Source organism: Oncorhynchus nerka, linkage group LG24 (assembly GCF_034236695.1).
Source record: "Oncorhynchus nerka isolate Pitt River linkage group LG24, Oner_Uvic_2.0, whole genome shotgun sequence".
Taxonomy (NCBI): domain Eukaryota; kingdom Metazoa; phylum Chordata; class Actinopteri; order Salmoniformes; family Salmonidae; genus Oncorhynchus; species Oncorhynchus nerka.
Genome location: NC_088419.1, coordinates 27,630,826 through 27,647,008, shown reverse-complemented (window position 1 = coordinate 27,647,008; position 16,183 = coordinate 27,630,826). Strand labels below are relative to the sequence as shown.

General features: G+C 46.4%; 1 protein-coding gene across 1 annotated transcript; it reads left to right on the top strand.

Annotated features, from left to right (window-relative positions):
• The first annotated feature begins 49 nt into the window (after positions 1 to 49).
• hivep2a (HIVEP zinc finger 2a) lies at positions 50 to 11,374 on the top strand. Its single transcript, XM_065008775.1, is given in 7 exon segments — positions 50 to 5,175; positions 5,443 to 5,594; positions 6,425 to 6,600; positions 6,848 to 6,949; positions 7,471 to 8,016; positions 8,019 to 8,410; positions 9,201 to 11,374. Coding segments are annotated over 7 exon segments (7,125 nt in total). The 5' UTR covers positions 50 to 285; the 3' UTR covers positions 10,068 to 11,374.
• The last annotated feature ends 4,809 nt before the right edge of the window (positions 11,375 to 16,183 follow it).

Sequence of the window (16,183 nt, the reverse complement as noted above, 5' to 3'; positions counted from 1 at the left end):
ATGGCATTTATATATATATATATATATTCTGTTTACGTTTTCAGATCACGAAAAGATCTTCATACATTTAATGAATTGGACAGAAAATTGGAGGGATGTTAGCAAGTCTACAGTATGATTGACAGAAAGAAAGTGTTCTGATGCAGACTATAGAGGATCATCGTGACTCAAATGTGGAACAACCCAACAACTTCAGCAATGGAAGGCCCCTTTGTTTAAGATCTCCAGGTGTGACAGCATCTGACATTTGACCTTTGAGAAACCCAACTGACGTCTAGCGGGACAATGGAGCCACGTGAATCTGCTGCTGGACCAAAATGCACCAAGGATCCCCGGGAGAAGCTACAAAGGAAGTGGGTCTCTGAGCCCTCAGCTGGCACAAAAAGAAGCACTTTTGCTGACCCGGAGGAAAAGAGGTACTCGCATCGCGAAATCCTTCAAAGTGGTGCCAGTGGCAGCAATATTACTGGCTCAGCACGAAAGTATGGCTCTGGGAAGCTGCTATCAACTGCAATGGGTCAGTCATCTCAAGATAGTCAGTACGCACAGGCTTTCCCTCGTACTTACTCTTACCAGCTACCACAACCGTACCCACAACAACCCATGCAAGAGCGCTTCCTGTCCGGAGCCAAGCCACAGCCCGGTCTGGAGGCCCATGCCTGGCCCTTCGCTGGACAGCTCCCATCCGACGACATATTCCCTGGACACTCCCGTGCCCATGGAGTTTTCCCTCGTCAGAAATCTCCCAGTTTACCCAGTTCTTTTGGCCAGTATTCCCAGTCAGGGCCGGAGCCACCAGAGGAGGGATACAAGAAGGAGCAGAAACCCAAGAAGCCAGGGAAGTATATCTGCCACTACTGTGGAAGGGCTTGTGCTAAACCCAGCGTGCTGAAGAAGCACATTCGTTCACACACTGGGGAACGCCCCTACCCTTGTGTCCCCTGTGGGTTCTCATTTAAAACCAAGAGTAATTTGTATAAACACAGGAAATCTCATGCCCATGCCATCAAAGCAGGACTAGTCCCATTCTCCGAACTGGCAGTTTCACGCACAGACATGGATCAGGCATCCTCAGTGGGAGAGACAGAAGTACACTCAGACGGTGAACAGAGCACAGACACCGACGAGGAAACTGCAGAGGCCTCCATGTTTATGGACAAAGGCAGCCCTATTCCCCAGATATCATTTGAGATGGACAAAAGCACAATGGAGAAGGGTAGGGAGCCGGCATATGCTGACTCAGCTGAGGAGCTAGCTATGGCTTCCATGAAAGTGCCTATCCTAATTGTCCCAAAACAAGGGGTCCCACCAACAGCATTGGAGTGCCCCCCATTCACGGACCTCAAGGCTTCTCACATCAGCTCCCAGGTTGGCCACGTGGATGACTCTCCCACTATCAAACAGAGACTGGCTCTGAGACTGACAGAGAAGAAGGGATCACAGGACTCAGACCAGCAGTCCCAGCAGTCCCTGAACCTTCTGAGTCCACACAGCAAAGGCAGCACAGACTCGGGCTACTTCTCCCGTTCAGAGAGTGCAGAGCAACAGATCAGCCCTCCCAACACAAACGCAAAGTCCTATGAGGAGATCATGTTTGGTCGGACTTGGTATTACAAACCTAACTCTGCTAGATCTAGACAATCCATTGCAGTAGGCATGGCCACTGTTGGCCAAGACACTAACATAGTAATGGGGAAGATATCTGAGGATCATATTTTTTTCCGAAATGATAGCGGTGAAGTGCAACTATTAGCAGGTGTTGACCCTAAGCAGTATCCCACAGGCCCTTGCCAAAGCAACACAGGTCTACTAGAGACTCCTTCTGATTCAGGGACACTCATTAGGAGTAACTCAATGCCAACATCATCCCCGACCAACCTCAACGTCCCACCGGGGATAAGAGTAAGCCACTCCTTTGACGAGATGATGACCACTGATGATGTCTTCTACCCGGGTGCTGCCGGTCTGAGGAGGCTTAGGAGACAGGCAGCATTTGAGCATTCAGCACATGAAGGGCATGGCGACTATGACACCTATGGACACGTTCCCAAGAACGCAGCCCCATCCGTGGCATTAAAGCTAGGGGAGCGCAGTCCTGTGCTGCCAGAGCATACAGCATACAGCCCATATGGTACTAAAGTGGGAATGACAGAGATTGCCACTCGTAAACGCAGGAAGGAAAAGAGTGTAGGAGATGAGGAGGATGGCCCTGTCCAGTACGACAGTAGTTGTAGTGGCTCAGTAGATATGGTCAGAGATTATGATTCAAAACAAGGTAGTCAAGAGGGTTCAAGGGGGACACCTACTGGAAAGGGATCCATGGGATCTATGTACAGTGCACATAGCCAATCAGACAGTTTTGAAACATGCTGTAGTAGCATGTGCTCAGAGGACGTAGTGCTAGTCCCAGACTCTGACAGAAAGGCAGCTGGCAATGTTATATCTGTCATTCAGCACACCAACTCACTCAGTAGGCCAAACTCCTTTGAGAAGTCAGAGTCCTTCGAGCACCCAGCCTACCTGCAAGATAAACCCTCCAGCCAATATTCAGAGCAATCAGATACAGAGAACATAGAGGATGTGCAGAGCCCAGAGTTTATCCTGAGGTCTGAGAGCATGGAGCTGCAGCAGCAAAGCAACAGTGATTTAGTTTCATCCAACCAGCCCTGTCACATGCCCCCCAAACTGGTACGTCAGCCTAACATCCAAGTGCCTGAAATCAGGGTGACAGAGGAGCCAGACAAACCAGAGAAAGAGCCTGATGTACTGACCAAGGAGCCGGAGAAGCACGTTGAAGAGTTCCAGTGGCCCCAGAGGAGTGAGACACTGTCCCAGCTCCCTGCGGAGAAGCTGCCTCCTAAGAAGAAGCGTCTGCGTCTGGCAGACCTGGAGCACTCCTCTGGGGAGTCCAGCTTTGAGTCTTGCACCAGCCTGTCCAGGAGCCCCAGCCAGGAGAGCAACCTGTCCCACAGCTCCAGCTTCTCTATGTCCTTTGACAGGGAAGAGAGCCTAAAGTCTGTGTCACCGTCCAAGCAGGAGGACTTTGGCAAGCAGTCTGAGTACAGCGGAAACTCTCTCACTATCCCCGGCCATCACCAGCAGAGGGAGATGCGACGCTCCTCATCAGAACAGGCTCCCAGCGCTCTGCCCACCGAGATCCCAGAGATCCGTAGCAAGTCCTTCGACTATGGTAGCCTCTCAACATCATCCAGACAGGGAGAGGTTTACTCCAGTGCATCAGCCATGAAAGATCGGAGACGGGGCTACCTAGTAAGGCAGGCATCCCTCAGCGTTTACCCTGAGACTGCGGTGCATGAGCATGGTGGTCTCGAAATTACTGTCAAGCAAGAGCACTCGGACCATGGACCCTCATCTTGGCAGAGCCCCCCATCCTCTCAAAGTTCTCTCGGTGCATCAGCCAGCGAAGTAGCAAGACCCAAGAGAGGGTCACATCATCATCTTCTGCAACAGAGCATTAGTGAGGACAGCCAGGACGACTCACCACTGTTCCAGAAGTCATCTCGTCTGCCAAGTCAACAGTCATCTGAGGGAGAGCATCCAGGTCACGAGCTCATGAGCAAGGAAACGATGCAATACTCCTCACTCCAGAACAGCTTGGCTTCACTGCCTTTCCTGCCATGTCAGCCGGGTCTGTTCTGGCATCCCGAGTCCACACAGAGACACAAGCAGCATCTGGCTTTCCAGCCACACCAGTTACAGAAACTACATATCAGACAGCCTAGTCTACCACACATGATCCAGAAATCCAACCCACCTCTTAATCAGCTACAGCAGATTCAGGAGCAATGCGATGCAAAAGCTGACGGTGCTATCAGTCAGAGCTATCAGTATCCCTCCAGAGCCTCCCCCCAGGCCCAGCATTACGGATCTCTACCGTCTAAAGTGGCCCTCACCGAGAGCACGGTGCTCCTGCAACAGGTCCAGCCAATCTTCGCCACTCAGAATGCAGGTTCACAGTCATCTCTCCCAGGTATGCTAGTCCCCGTTAGGATACAGACTCAAGTGCCATCTTACGGAAGTGTTATGTACACAAGTGTTTCACAACTCTTAGCTAACCATGGCCAGAGCACTTATTCAGCAAGAGTCATATGCTCAGAGAGTGTATCATCTAGTTCACCCACAGGTTGCACTGTTTCAAAGCAAGGCGTTGGCTTCAATTTATCTCAGATCCTTGGTCAGTCTGAGGGAGCTCTACGTTATCCACTGTGGAATATTCCGGATCTGAACACTGAACACGGGAGACTGAACACGGGAATTCCGCTGTCGTTGACATCAGGAACCATCTCCACCACGGATGCGTCCTCCAGTATTGGGGGAAGCAAGCGGATGCTATCACCCACCAGTAGTCTGGAACTCTTTATAGAGACCAAACAGCAGAAACGGGTCAAGGAGGAGAAGATGTACGGTCAGATTGTAAAGGAGCTGAGCGCTGTCGAGCTGAGTGCTTCGAAAGACAGCGGTAAGTTATCAAAGTGTGCCCCTCTGAAGAGCGAGGGTTCAATGGACGATCAGGAGAGGATGTCCTCCTCCCCACCAGCAGACTTCCCCTCCACCAAAATCCCAGTGCGTTCCAACGCACCTCACATACCTGATGTGCCACCAGCTGACAGCTTCACTCCCCCTCTGCAAATCGTGACGGACTTCCCTGGTGGCAGAGAGTCCCCAGAGGAGCTGGACGTAGATGACTCCACCCCAGAGGCTAGCTGCAGCCCACAGTTCATGGTCTCCTCCAGTGACACTCCAGAGGAAGCCAAGCCACTCATGGGCAGCAAGATACCTGTCAACATGCTGGTGCAGCTGGCTGCCAATCAGAGTGGGGGTGCTGCCGGAAGCACTCTGCTGCTCACAGATCTGGCCGACGTTCAGCAGTTCTTTCAGTTCCCCAGTCTTCGCATGACAACCAGTGTCAGCTGGTGCTTCCTGAATTACACCAAGCCAAACAACGCTCAGACGACTCCCCTGACTTCTGTCTATGGCTCCTGGTGCGTCAGCTCCTACAACCCCAACCCTCTCAGCCTCAGCACCAAGGCTACTCTGGCCTTGCTCTGCTCCAAGCAGAGGAAGAACACAGAAACCTACACGATGGCTGCTATGTATCAACCCAGGACTGGAAAGCTTGTGTCCTCTCTTGCTTGGAAGCAGAAGTTTGAACAGGTAATCAATCACACGTCACATACAGCATGCCATCTATTCATAGTTAATGTATTTATTGGTTAATGGGTGGTTAACGGTTTGTTACTAAATAAGTATTCAAGGTTTAGAATTTGCATGCTTTAGAGAGTTTGAAATCTCCTACAATATTAGAAACCAATCTGGGATAAAAGTCTATTTTGAAGCCAACATTCCAGTACATCTGCCATCAAGTGTTTTTGTGTGTTTGTGAGGATTTAACTGAGTGTTATGCATGTTTTTCACTTGCAGATGAAGCCAGAGCTCATGCAGCTAGATGTGAGCAAATATGGGAAGAAAATCAAGGGGCTGAGCTCCAGGGATCGAGTCAAGGAGGACCAAGGAGAGAAGGAGGCCTCCTCAAAGCAGGCTGAGCCCACTCGCATCAAAATCTTTGAAGGAGGGTATGTGAAGATGGCTGCCATAAGCCATTAAAAAAAATGAAAGCTTTTTAATATCATTGTGGCACCTTTTCGAGGAGGCTGCCTAAATTTGTATATTGTTGTGACTTTTACACAAAATGTACAGTTTTGTGAAACGCAGAAGATGAACAGCACTTTATTTGTTGCCTGGTGGCTGAAACCACTTCTTCAGAGATTATATTATTTGAGAATGGTAATACAATGACTGTGATAACTGGAAATTAAGTATTACCTGATTTTTTAAAAATTACTTCACATTTTTTATTACTTCACATTTATGGATTTGAGGGTGTTTTCTGTAGAGATTTGATAGATTAAAAAAACGGGATGTATTTTTCAGGTGTATTTTAAATGTGGTGGAAAGGAGTTACTAGTATAGGCTTCTGTTTTTATAGAAATATAGTAGAGCAAAGTTTTGTTGTTTTAACAGCCAAGGGTATTATTGACTATTGTGCATGAGGCTACTGCTGCTTTGGTGCAAGCAAAAAATAGATTTCCAAATTAGTTTTTCAATCATCTGAAATGTTTTCAAAATCACATATCTGTAATGTCTCTTTTATGATATTTTATGTACAGTGAGAAAAATGTATAAGAATTCCATTTCACAAATGGGAACAGCTGTAAAAAATATCTCTGACCAATACCCAGTTGAATTTGGCACCAGAATAATTTTCTCTAAGCAGTATAAGGCAAACCTTCCCAATGTAAAGTGGTCTGTTTGGTGTACTTGATATTTGCCCCCTTAACACATGCTTCGATATACTCAATATCCTCCAATAACGTTGAAATATCTGGTCTTCTTATGATTTCAGGTACAAATCCAATGAAGACTATGTTTACGTGCGGGGCAGAGGAAGAGGGAAGTACATCTGTGAAGAGTGTGGGATCCGCTGTAAGAAACCAAGCATGCTGAAGAAACATATCCGCACACACACCGATGTCCGGCCGTATGTCTGCAAGTTCTGCAACTTTGCTTTTAAAACCAAAGGTGGGTTTCCTTCTTCCACTTCATATAACCAGATATATACAAATGTACACTTTTCCTCTCAAGTAATTTAACCTGATAGTTCAAACGTAAACAGTGTTCACACTGGAAAATGATCTATGTAGAACTGCAAATACAGACTTGGGTTTACATTGCATTAGGAGAGTGGCAAGGTTCTTTCTCTCTGCTTCAGTAACGTCCTATGCTGCTTCCAGTAAGACTTTTTAAAAGTTGTAAACTCTTATTTCAGGAAACCTGACAAAACACATGAAGTCGAAAGCCCACATGAAGAAGTGCTTGGAGCTCGGAGTGTCAGTGACATCTGTGGAGGATCCTGACGCCGAGGAAGCTGGTATGAATCAGACAGACTGACTGAGCACATTGTGTAGAGATGAGCCAATATTTCATAAATGCTGAGCCCTGTAAGTTGCACTGGTGCGGTTCTTGAGGGACAATTATCATAATGAAAAACAGGAGCCACCTCTCTGCCAGGTTTATGTAAAATATCCAACTTTAAGATACAAAGTTCACATTTTCCCTGCTTGAATCCCATCATTCTGCATAGAGTATAAAAGAACTCCAGTGACCTATTCAATCCAATTCTTCTCCAATTTGTAAGTCGCTCTGGATAAGAGCGTCTGCTAAATGACTTAAATGTAAATGTAAATGTAAAACTGAAATAAATTGCGGTTGCTGTAAAATATCTGTAAAACGCATAAATATAAAAAGTCCTACTGTGTTTTTATATCCCATTTCCTTGTTAAGACTGCACTAAATGCCGTTTATTTGTCTTGCAGAATAAAGTAGGCTACTGTTATTGCATTTGCATAGCGACTGGATCAACGGTTGATTAACCAATATGTTTCTTTTTAGACAATGGCGAGGATGGCCAGAGGGAGTCTGGGAAGATGTCAGGCATTATGGCGGACCACCAGTTCTCAGACGCTGATGATTCTGATGGTGGCGAGGATGACGGGGATGAGGTGGATGATGATGAAGACGATGACGACGATTACGATGGCGACTCCACGCCGAAAACACGCTCCAGAAGCACTAGCCCTCAGCCCTATGGCATACCGTCTCTCTCCATCACAGCTGTGGCGGCCTCTCAGAGTGCCTGCTCCTCAGACCTGCTGGGCCACGGCCCCAAACCTCCCATCTTCAGCTACTTCACCAGCCTGCCCAGCATCCAGATCACCCAGCTCATGGTGCCCAGCGAGCGTGCAGGCCAGGGCCAGATGGCAGAGTATCAGCGTCTGCTGCAGGGCGCCCTGGGCGAGGACTATAAGAACAGGCTAGACATACCGAGCTCCATGGACAAGGACTTTGGCCTGTCCACAGATCACAGCTCCTCCTCCTTTGACCTGTCCCCATCTCGCCTCTCCTCTCCAGGCCTGGGGTCCTCCCTCTCCGAGAGCCCTCCCCCACCACCTCCTCACGCAAGTACCTCTCCCCCCGACGGGACCTGTCCCCCCGTGGCCGCCTGTCACCCCACAGAGAGGTGTCCCCTCTTAGGCACATCTCCCCCAAGAGAGACATCTCCTTCAGGAGGGACCTCTCGCCTCGGAGGGACCTGTCCGCCAGAGGTCACCTCTCGCCCCTGTCCCACACCGGACGCCCCATGTCACCGGGCAGGGACCTTGCGGGCAGGAGGGAGCTGTCTCCGCGCAGTCACCACCGGGGCATGATCAGACCTGTCTCCCCCAGGAGGGGAATGCACCATCACAGTGCCCCTTGGAGTCTAAGTCAGCACCTAGACTCAGAGATGGTGTCACTGGGCCAGCGCAGTAGGAGCCACTCAGAGATGGAGACAGTAAGTGTTCCAGAACATATTAAACTGTTCTCTTCTATTTTATTCTATTCACACTGCACTTGAGTCTTCATAAACAGCTCCTTACTGACGGTATGTTAACTAATGAATGGTCTCTGCCTACAACCGTCTTAGAGAGTCTAACTTAAAGTTCAAGTACAATGGACCCATGAAGGACCACCATATAGTGCTACTCTATCTGCAGACATTTTTATTTCTATTTCTAATTAAGAATCCCTGGGGAAATAGGTAAAATAGGTACAGTGTGCTTGTGCTGTGCAGTTATTCTTCTCTTCTCCATGCCATCTGGCTTGTTTCCATGGAACTGAGTGATATACAGATAAGGCTGCCATAGCTTGGCTCATCACTCAGTGGTTAATAACTGCTGTTTTTGTTCTTACGAGTCTTGTTAAACCCAACTTTCCAGGAACCCCAGTTTAAATAAAGCATGACATGGAGCCTGCTTCAGCTGTATCATTTTCAAATATTCATATTTGACTTATTTTTAGCTGGTAATAGTTTTGTTGTGTGGGAGCAGATTTGTCCTATCTTCTCAAAATCCATTACAATCCCTCTTTTCCTCATTCACAATTTCTCAGTCAGTACGAACCCACATTTTTAAGTGTTAGCATTTTATACATCATTAGGTGTACCACAGATGTTTTGCTGCATATAGTTGTAACATTTACTTAGTACTTAGAACTTTCAGAGATCATCTGCATACTAAGATCGACAGACCCTATTGATCTACAGCCACTATACCTTGTACTGAATTCACCTTGTATTGTTTCAGGAGCAGAATAAGGGTTCCCCTCCCCACAGCAGCCAGGAGTCCCCTCTGCCCCACCAGGGCCTGTTCAGCCACCTCCCCCTGCACTCCCAGCAACAGGTCCGCACCTCCTTCCCCATGATCCCCATCGGTGGCATCCAGATGGTGCACTCCGTGCCCACCTCAGTCACCGGCCTGACCCACCCCGCCCGCCTCCCCCTGCAGAAGAGCACGTCCGAGGAGTCCAGCACCAGCGAGGTCTCCTTCCACCTGGCCGAGGGAGGAGGAGGGTCCAGGGGTTCCACCGGGTCGTCCGACTCACCCCAGCGCCAGGAGAGGATGGTGTCATCATCCTTTTCCTCTCGGGGGACGCCGGTCCCCTCCCCTGGACCGTCCTTACCCTGGTCAGGAAGTCGCCAGGACAGTGCAGACATGTCAGACAGCAAGGACATTAAGCAGCAGGAGGAAAGCATACAGACTTGTACCAATGCTATCGCCTCGCTCTGCATCGCTACAGAACATGACACTCTGGAGAAGGGCATGTTGGTGTGCTCTTCAAACGCCCATCAGAGACATCCCCCCCCACTGCCTCACTCCTCTCACCCCCCTTACCCCAGCCCTCAGGAGAGAGCCTCCAGCAGGATTCAGCACTTTAGTGGCCTAGAGATTAGGCAGTCCCCGGACGGCCACTCTGCCTCCCCTCTCCCCCTACACTCCAGCTCCAGCTCGGAGACCTCCCTGCCAGCCACATCAAAGGGCCAGGCGGGTTCCACGGCAGGCCCAGGCCATTGTGCCAAGGAGAGGTCGCCAGGTCAACAAAGCCCAGGGGAAAGACCAGAAAGCACAAAGAGAGGCAAAAATATATTAAAGGATGCCACCGAGAACAGGTGAACATTGTTAAAAAGGGAAGGACGTGCAACACAAAGACATCAACCCGTACAATTGCACACACACACACGACGCGCACACAGAGAGACAGACATTTAAACACACACACACACGACGCGCACACAGAGAGACAGACATTTAAACACACACACACGACGCGCACACAGAGAGACAGACATTTAAACACACACACACGACGCGCACACAGAGAGACAGACATTTAACACACACACACACACGACGCGGACACAGAGAGACAGACATTTAAACACACACACACACGACGCGCACACAGAGAGACAGACATTTAAACACACACACACGACGCGCACACAGAGAGACAGACATTTAAACACACACACACACAAACAAGTCTTTAAACAAGCAAATTAAGTAGATACTCTGTAGTTTCAATGTATAGCATGCCTTTTATAACCTGGTTTGCTATTTTAACAATTTCTTTCTTATTTAAATTTTCAGAGAATATACATACAGTATGTTAACTTATATATGAGCCTGACCAAATTGATGATGGACTCCAGTCTGGTACTTTTAAATGTACAGATGTGTGTGCCTTTTCTTTACTTTTTGCTTATATTCTTATAAGCATATTAAGCAGGAAGATATGTTAATATATCACGTTTGTGTATCAGCTTTGTAATAAATGCAATTTCTCGTCTTTTTTAGACACTTGAGTCTGAATGATGTGAAGTATCAATATATGTAAGGTTGCACTAAAACATATTTTTATATGAGTGAAATTTAATGGCTTTTGTGTACAGCAGCAATTCTATAATACTATTTATTGTATCATGTTTCATAAAATGTACATTTTTCTTAATGTTGTGGATGCCTTTTCTATGTAAAGCATGGGTTTTGCTATGGCATAATTAGAGCAAACAATATGTACACTGTAAAATGGCTTTAAATGTTAGAAGTATTTATATACACCTAAGTGAATGCACTTTACTTGGAGGTATATACATATGATACAATTTACCAGAATATATATCTAGTATATATATATATATATATATATATATATATATATATATATATATAGAATATATATGTGCACTTAGGTTTTAGATTGACACCCACATACAGTATGGTAGTTACTTCTAAATGCTTGGACCTATTTCTCTCCTGTTCGCTGGATTGGCTACACTAGTTGTGATTTTACATTTTTTACAAAAAGTAGAACTGTTCAGCATTAAGTGAATCAATGTGCTTTTATTTTTTGTTTTCATTCAACGCTTACTGAAGTAGTAGTGAAATATTAAAGATAGTTTGATCTTCTGTGAATCACATTGCTTGAAGTACTTGATTTATTGATTAGTATGGGGAACATTCCAGCTGATGTAAATATTGAATGCCCATGAATTTGTATACACACACACACATACACAGACGCGTACACGCACACACGCACGCACAAACACACACACACACACACACGCATGCACGCACGCACACACACACACACACACACACACACACACACAGATTAGTGAGACACCAGTGTGTTACCTACGAGGAGACCCCAGCGGCTTACACACACACACACACACACACACACACACACACACACAGATTAGTGAGACACCAGTGTGTTACCTACGAGGAGACCCCAGCGGCTTACACACACACAGTCATACACATTTATACATGGAAAGAGTTCATTCTGGGCAATGACGTCAGTTCATCAACAAAACAAAACATATTAAATGCTTGTACACACAGATATCCAGAACTCTGAAAAATGCACCTTATGTTTCCTAAATTTGGGGGGGTACTATCCAATAATGCTGTATCTCAATTTTGGAACTGGGATTTGGAATCCAGTTTCTTTTAAAAACCTGTTTGCGAATAAAAAACCTAAACGAACAGGAGCATTCAGCCCGTCACTCATGTGTGTATATCTGTATTTTGTATGGTGTGTATAAGATCTGTGTAATTTACTCTTTGGACATTTTTGTCACTAGTCCTTGGTATTCACCTAACTGTATCAACATGTCTTTAAAATCTAAGGTATCAAAGCACAAATCATAGTATAGAAAGAAATAAAAGAAAGCTGTTAAACATACATAGAAAAGCTAACATTGTGATGTTCAGTGGAAAGTACAATATCATGGAAGACCCCAGTTTCAACCATTAATCACAGTGCAGGTGGAAATAAAACGGATTGTTGTTTTCAAATAAATACCACTACAATAAAATGTCCTCGATGCTTTAATTCTTTCCAAATACCTTTGGGCCTCACTGTATGTGGGCACACTTGCAATATCACGTAGGCCTACAGTACATGTCCTACTTTACAGTACCATAGACACAATAGGAGTCTGCACACAAAATAAGTGTAGGCCTTTGGTAAACGTAACTCAGTTCTAGCTCTTCTGTAAAACCTGAAAGAGCTCTCCAGTTGCTAAGCTTAGGCTATCACTGTCACACTGCGTAGTACACATAGTTACTTCCCTTTGGTGTAATCCACTCTGACACAACTAGGTTGGTTATTCTCACTAACGTGTTTGTCTCTCAGATCACTTTGAAAGATACTTTGATCTTAGGGTGTATTTTAGTCTTGATTAGTTTTGATTTCTTTACTTTGAAAGCAATTCTGTTTACGGAAATTGTCATGGGAATTCTCACCATAGATGATCAGTAACTCAAACCTATTTTGGATTGTCAGATTGTCATCCTCATGAATATTGCAACTGGAAAGAAAATCTTATTTACTCAATAATACATAGTCATATTCAAGTGATCAAGTGCTACAACACTAAATGGGTATCATTGTAAAAATGTCCTCTAATGGTGGTACACTGATCATGTAGAGATTAACATGTAATACATATTGGTATTCAGGTAGAATGTTTAAATAGGAATCCATTACACACAATACATTTTAACCAGCCACCAAATGGCTATTGGTTGTTTCCTATCCAGGCGAGCGGATGCAGTGGCATGCTGCTGTGACAGTTGTATGTGAGAACGTTATAGGTATTCTAGTCCTCACACCTCCATCACGGTGGCGTGCAGGTGTTTCGGTTGAGCGTCCGCCCCAAGGACATGGCTGTGTCACTCAGACACCGGCCATCCATCTGCCCGTGTTCTGTCTCTTCATGTCCAACCCTCTCTGATGAATGGCTACAACAGACAGATCAGGACTGCAGGACGGCCGCTGGAGCCAGCCTCTTAATATAACTAAGCGTGACCCTGCTCAGGGAAAACTCCTGGCCCTAAAGAAAGGCTACCTACTCCCTATTGTTCTTTTACAGCCGTTTACAGTCGTCATTGATTTAATGGGTGAGGCGGTTACTGTAAATACATATTTGGATTTGTTTGAGAAATCCACTGCCCCTCCCTAGTGCCACAATCACCCACTTCACCCTTTGTATTGAGTGGTTATTGATGGCACCGGAGGGGAGGGCTGTTGTTTTATTTGCTCTTAACCAACGGTGCTATTATGTTTGTTTTTTTCGCATTGTTTGTAACTTATGTTGTACATAATGTTGCTGCTACCGTCTCTTATGACCGAAAAGAACTTCTGGACATCAGAACAGCGATTACTCACCTCGAATTGGACAAATCGTTTTTTCATTAATGAGTCTGCACCGGAAGGATATACTCCAAACACCCGAACAGGCCATCATCCCCTCATTAGCTGGAGAAAGAAACAGAGATTTTGCGGAAAGAGATCGGGGTGCCTTGTGAGGATCAGGCGACGAGTGGCTAATCTGCCTTTGCCATCCATACTGCTAGCTAACGTTCAATCGCTGGAAAATAAATGGGATGAACTGAATGCACGTATATCCTACCAACGGGACATTAAAAACTGTAATATCTTATGTTTCACCGAGTCGTGGCCGAACGACGACATTTATAACATACAGCTGGCGGGTTATACACTCTATCGGCAGGATATAACAGCAGCCTCTGGTAAGACACAGGACGGGGGCCTTTGCATATTTGTAAACAACAGCTGGTGCACGATATCTAAGGAAGTCTCAAGGTTTTGCACACCTGAGAATGAGTATCTCATGATAAGCTATAGACCATGCTATCTACCTCTAGAGTTTTCATCTGTATTTTTCATAGCTGTCTACATACCACCACAGACCAATGCTGGCACTAAAACCAAACTCAATGAGCTGTATACCGCCATAAGCAAAGAGGAAAACGCTCATCCAGAGGTGGTGCACCTAGTGACTTTAATTCAGGGAAACTTAAATCAGTTTTACCTAATTTCTATCAGCATGTTAAATGTGCAACCAGAAGGGAAGAAAATGCTAAACCACCTTTACTCCACACACAGAGACACGTACAAAGCTCTCCCTTGCCCTCCATTTGGCAAATCTGACCATAAATCTATCCTCCTGATTCCTGCTTACAAGCAAAAATTAAAGCAGGAAGCACCAGTGACTAGATCTATAAAAAAGTGGTCAGATGAAGCAGATGCTAAACTACAGGACTGTTTTGCTAGCACAGACTGGAATATGTTCCGGGATTCTTCCGGATGGCATTGAGGAATACACCACATCAGTCACTGGCTTTATCAATAACTGCATTGAGGACGTCGTCCCCACAGTGACTGTACGTACATACCCCAACCAGAAGCCATGGATTACAGGCAACATTCGCACTGAACTAAAGAGTAGAGCTGCTGCTTTCAAGGGGCAGGAATCTAACCCGGAAGCTTTTAAGAAATCCCGCTATGCCCTCCGATGAACCATCAAAATGGCAAAGCATCAATACAGCACTAAGATCGAATCGTACTACACCGGCTTCGTCACTCGTCAGATGTGGCAGGGCTTGCAAACTACAGTATTACAGACTACAAAGGGAAGCACAGCTGAGAGCTGCCCAGTGACACGAGCCTACCAGACGAGCTAAATAACTTCTATGCTCGCTTCGAGGCAAGTAATACTGAAACATGTTTGAGAGCATCAGCTGTTCCAGATGACTGTGTGATCACGCTCTCCGCAGCCAATGTGAGTAAGACCTTTAAACAGGTCAACATTCACAAGGCCGCAGGGCCAGACGGATTACCAGGACGTGTGCTCCGAGCATACGCTGACCAACTGGCAAGTGTCTTCACTGACATTTTCAACCTCTCCCTGTCTGAGTCTGTAATACCAACATGTTTCAAGCAGACCACCATAATCTCTGTGCACAAGAACACTAAGGTAACCTGCCTTAATGACTACCGACCCGTAGCATTCACGTCTGTAGCCATGAAATGATTTGAAATGCTGGTCATGGCTCACATCAACACCATTATCCCAGAAACCCTAGACCCACTCCAATTCGCATACCGCCTCAACAGATCCACAGATGATGCAAGCTCTATTGCACTCCACACTGCCCTATCCCACCTGGACAAAAGGAACACCTATGTGAGAATGCTATTCATTGACAACAGCTCAGCGTTCAACACCATAGTGCCCTCAAAGCTCATCACTAACCAAGGGATCCTGGGACTAAACACCTCCCTCTGCAACTGGATCCTGCACTTCCTGATGGGCCGCCCCCAGGTGGTAAGGATAGGTAACAACACATCTGCCATGCTGATCCTCAACACGGGGGCCCCTCAGGCGTGCGTGCTCAGTCCCCTCCTGTACTCCCTGTTCACTCATGACTGCATGGCCAGGCACAACTCCAACATCATCATTAAGTTTACTGATGACACAACAGTGGTCTGATCGCTGACAATGATGAGCCAGCCTTTAGGGAGGAGGTCAGAGACCTGACCGTGTGGTGCAAGGACAACAACCTCTCCCTCAACGTGATCAAGACAAAGGAGATGATTGTGGACTATAGGAAAAAGAGGACCGAGCATGCCCCCATTCTCATCGCCGGGGCTGTAGTGGAGCAGGTTGAGAGCTTCAAGCTATTGGCGTCCACATCACCAACAAACTAACATGGTCCAAGCACACCAAGACAGTTGTGAAGAGGGCACGACAAAACATATTCCCCCTCAGGAGACTGAAAAGATTTAGCATTGGTCCTCAGATCCTCAGAAGGCTTTACAGCTGCACCATCGAGAGCATCTTGACGGGTTGCATCACTGCCTGGTATGGCAACTGCTCGGCCTCCGACTGCAAGGCACTACAAAGGGT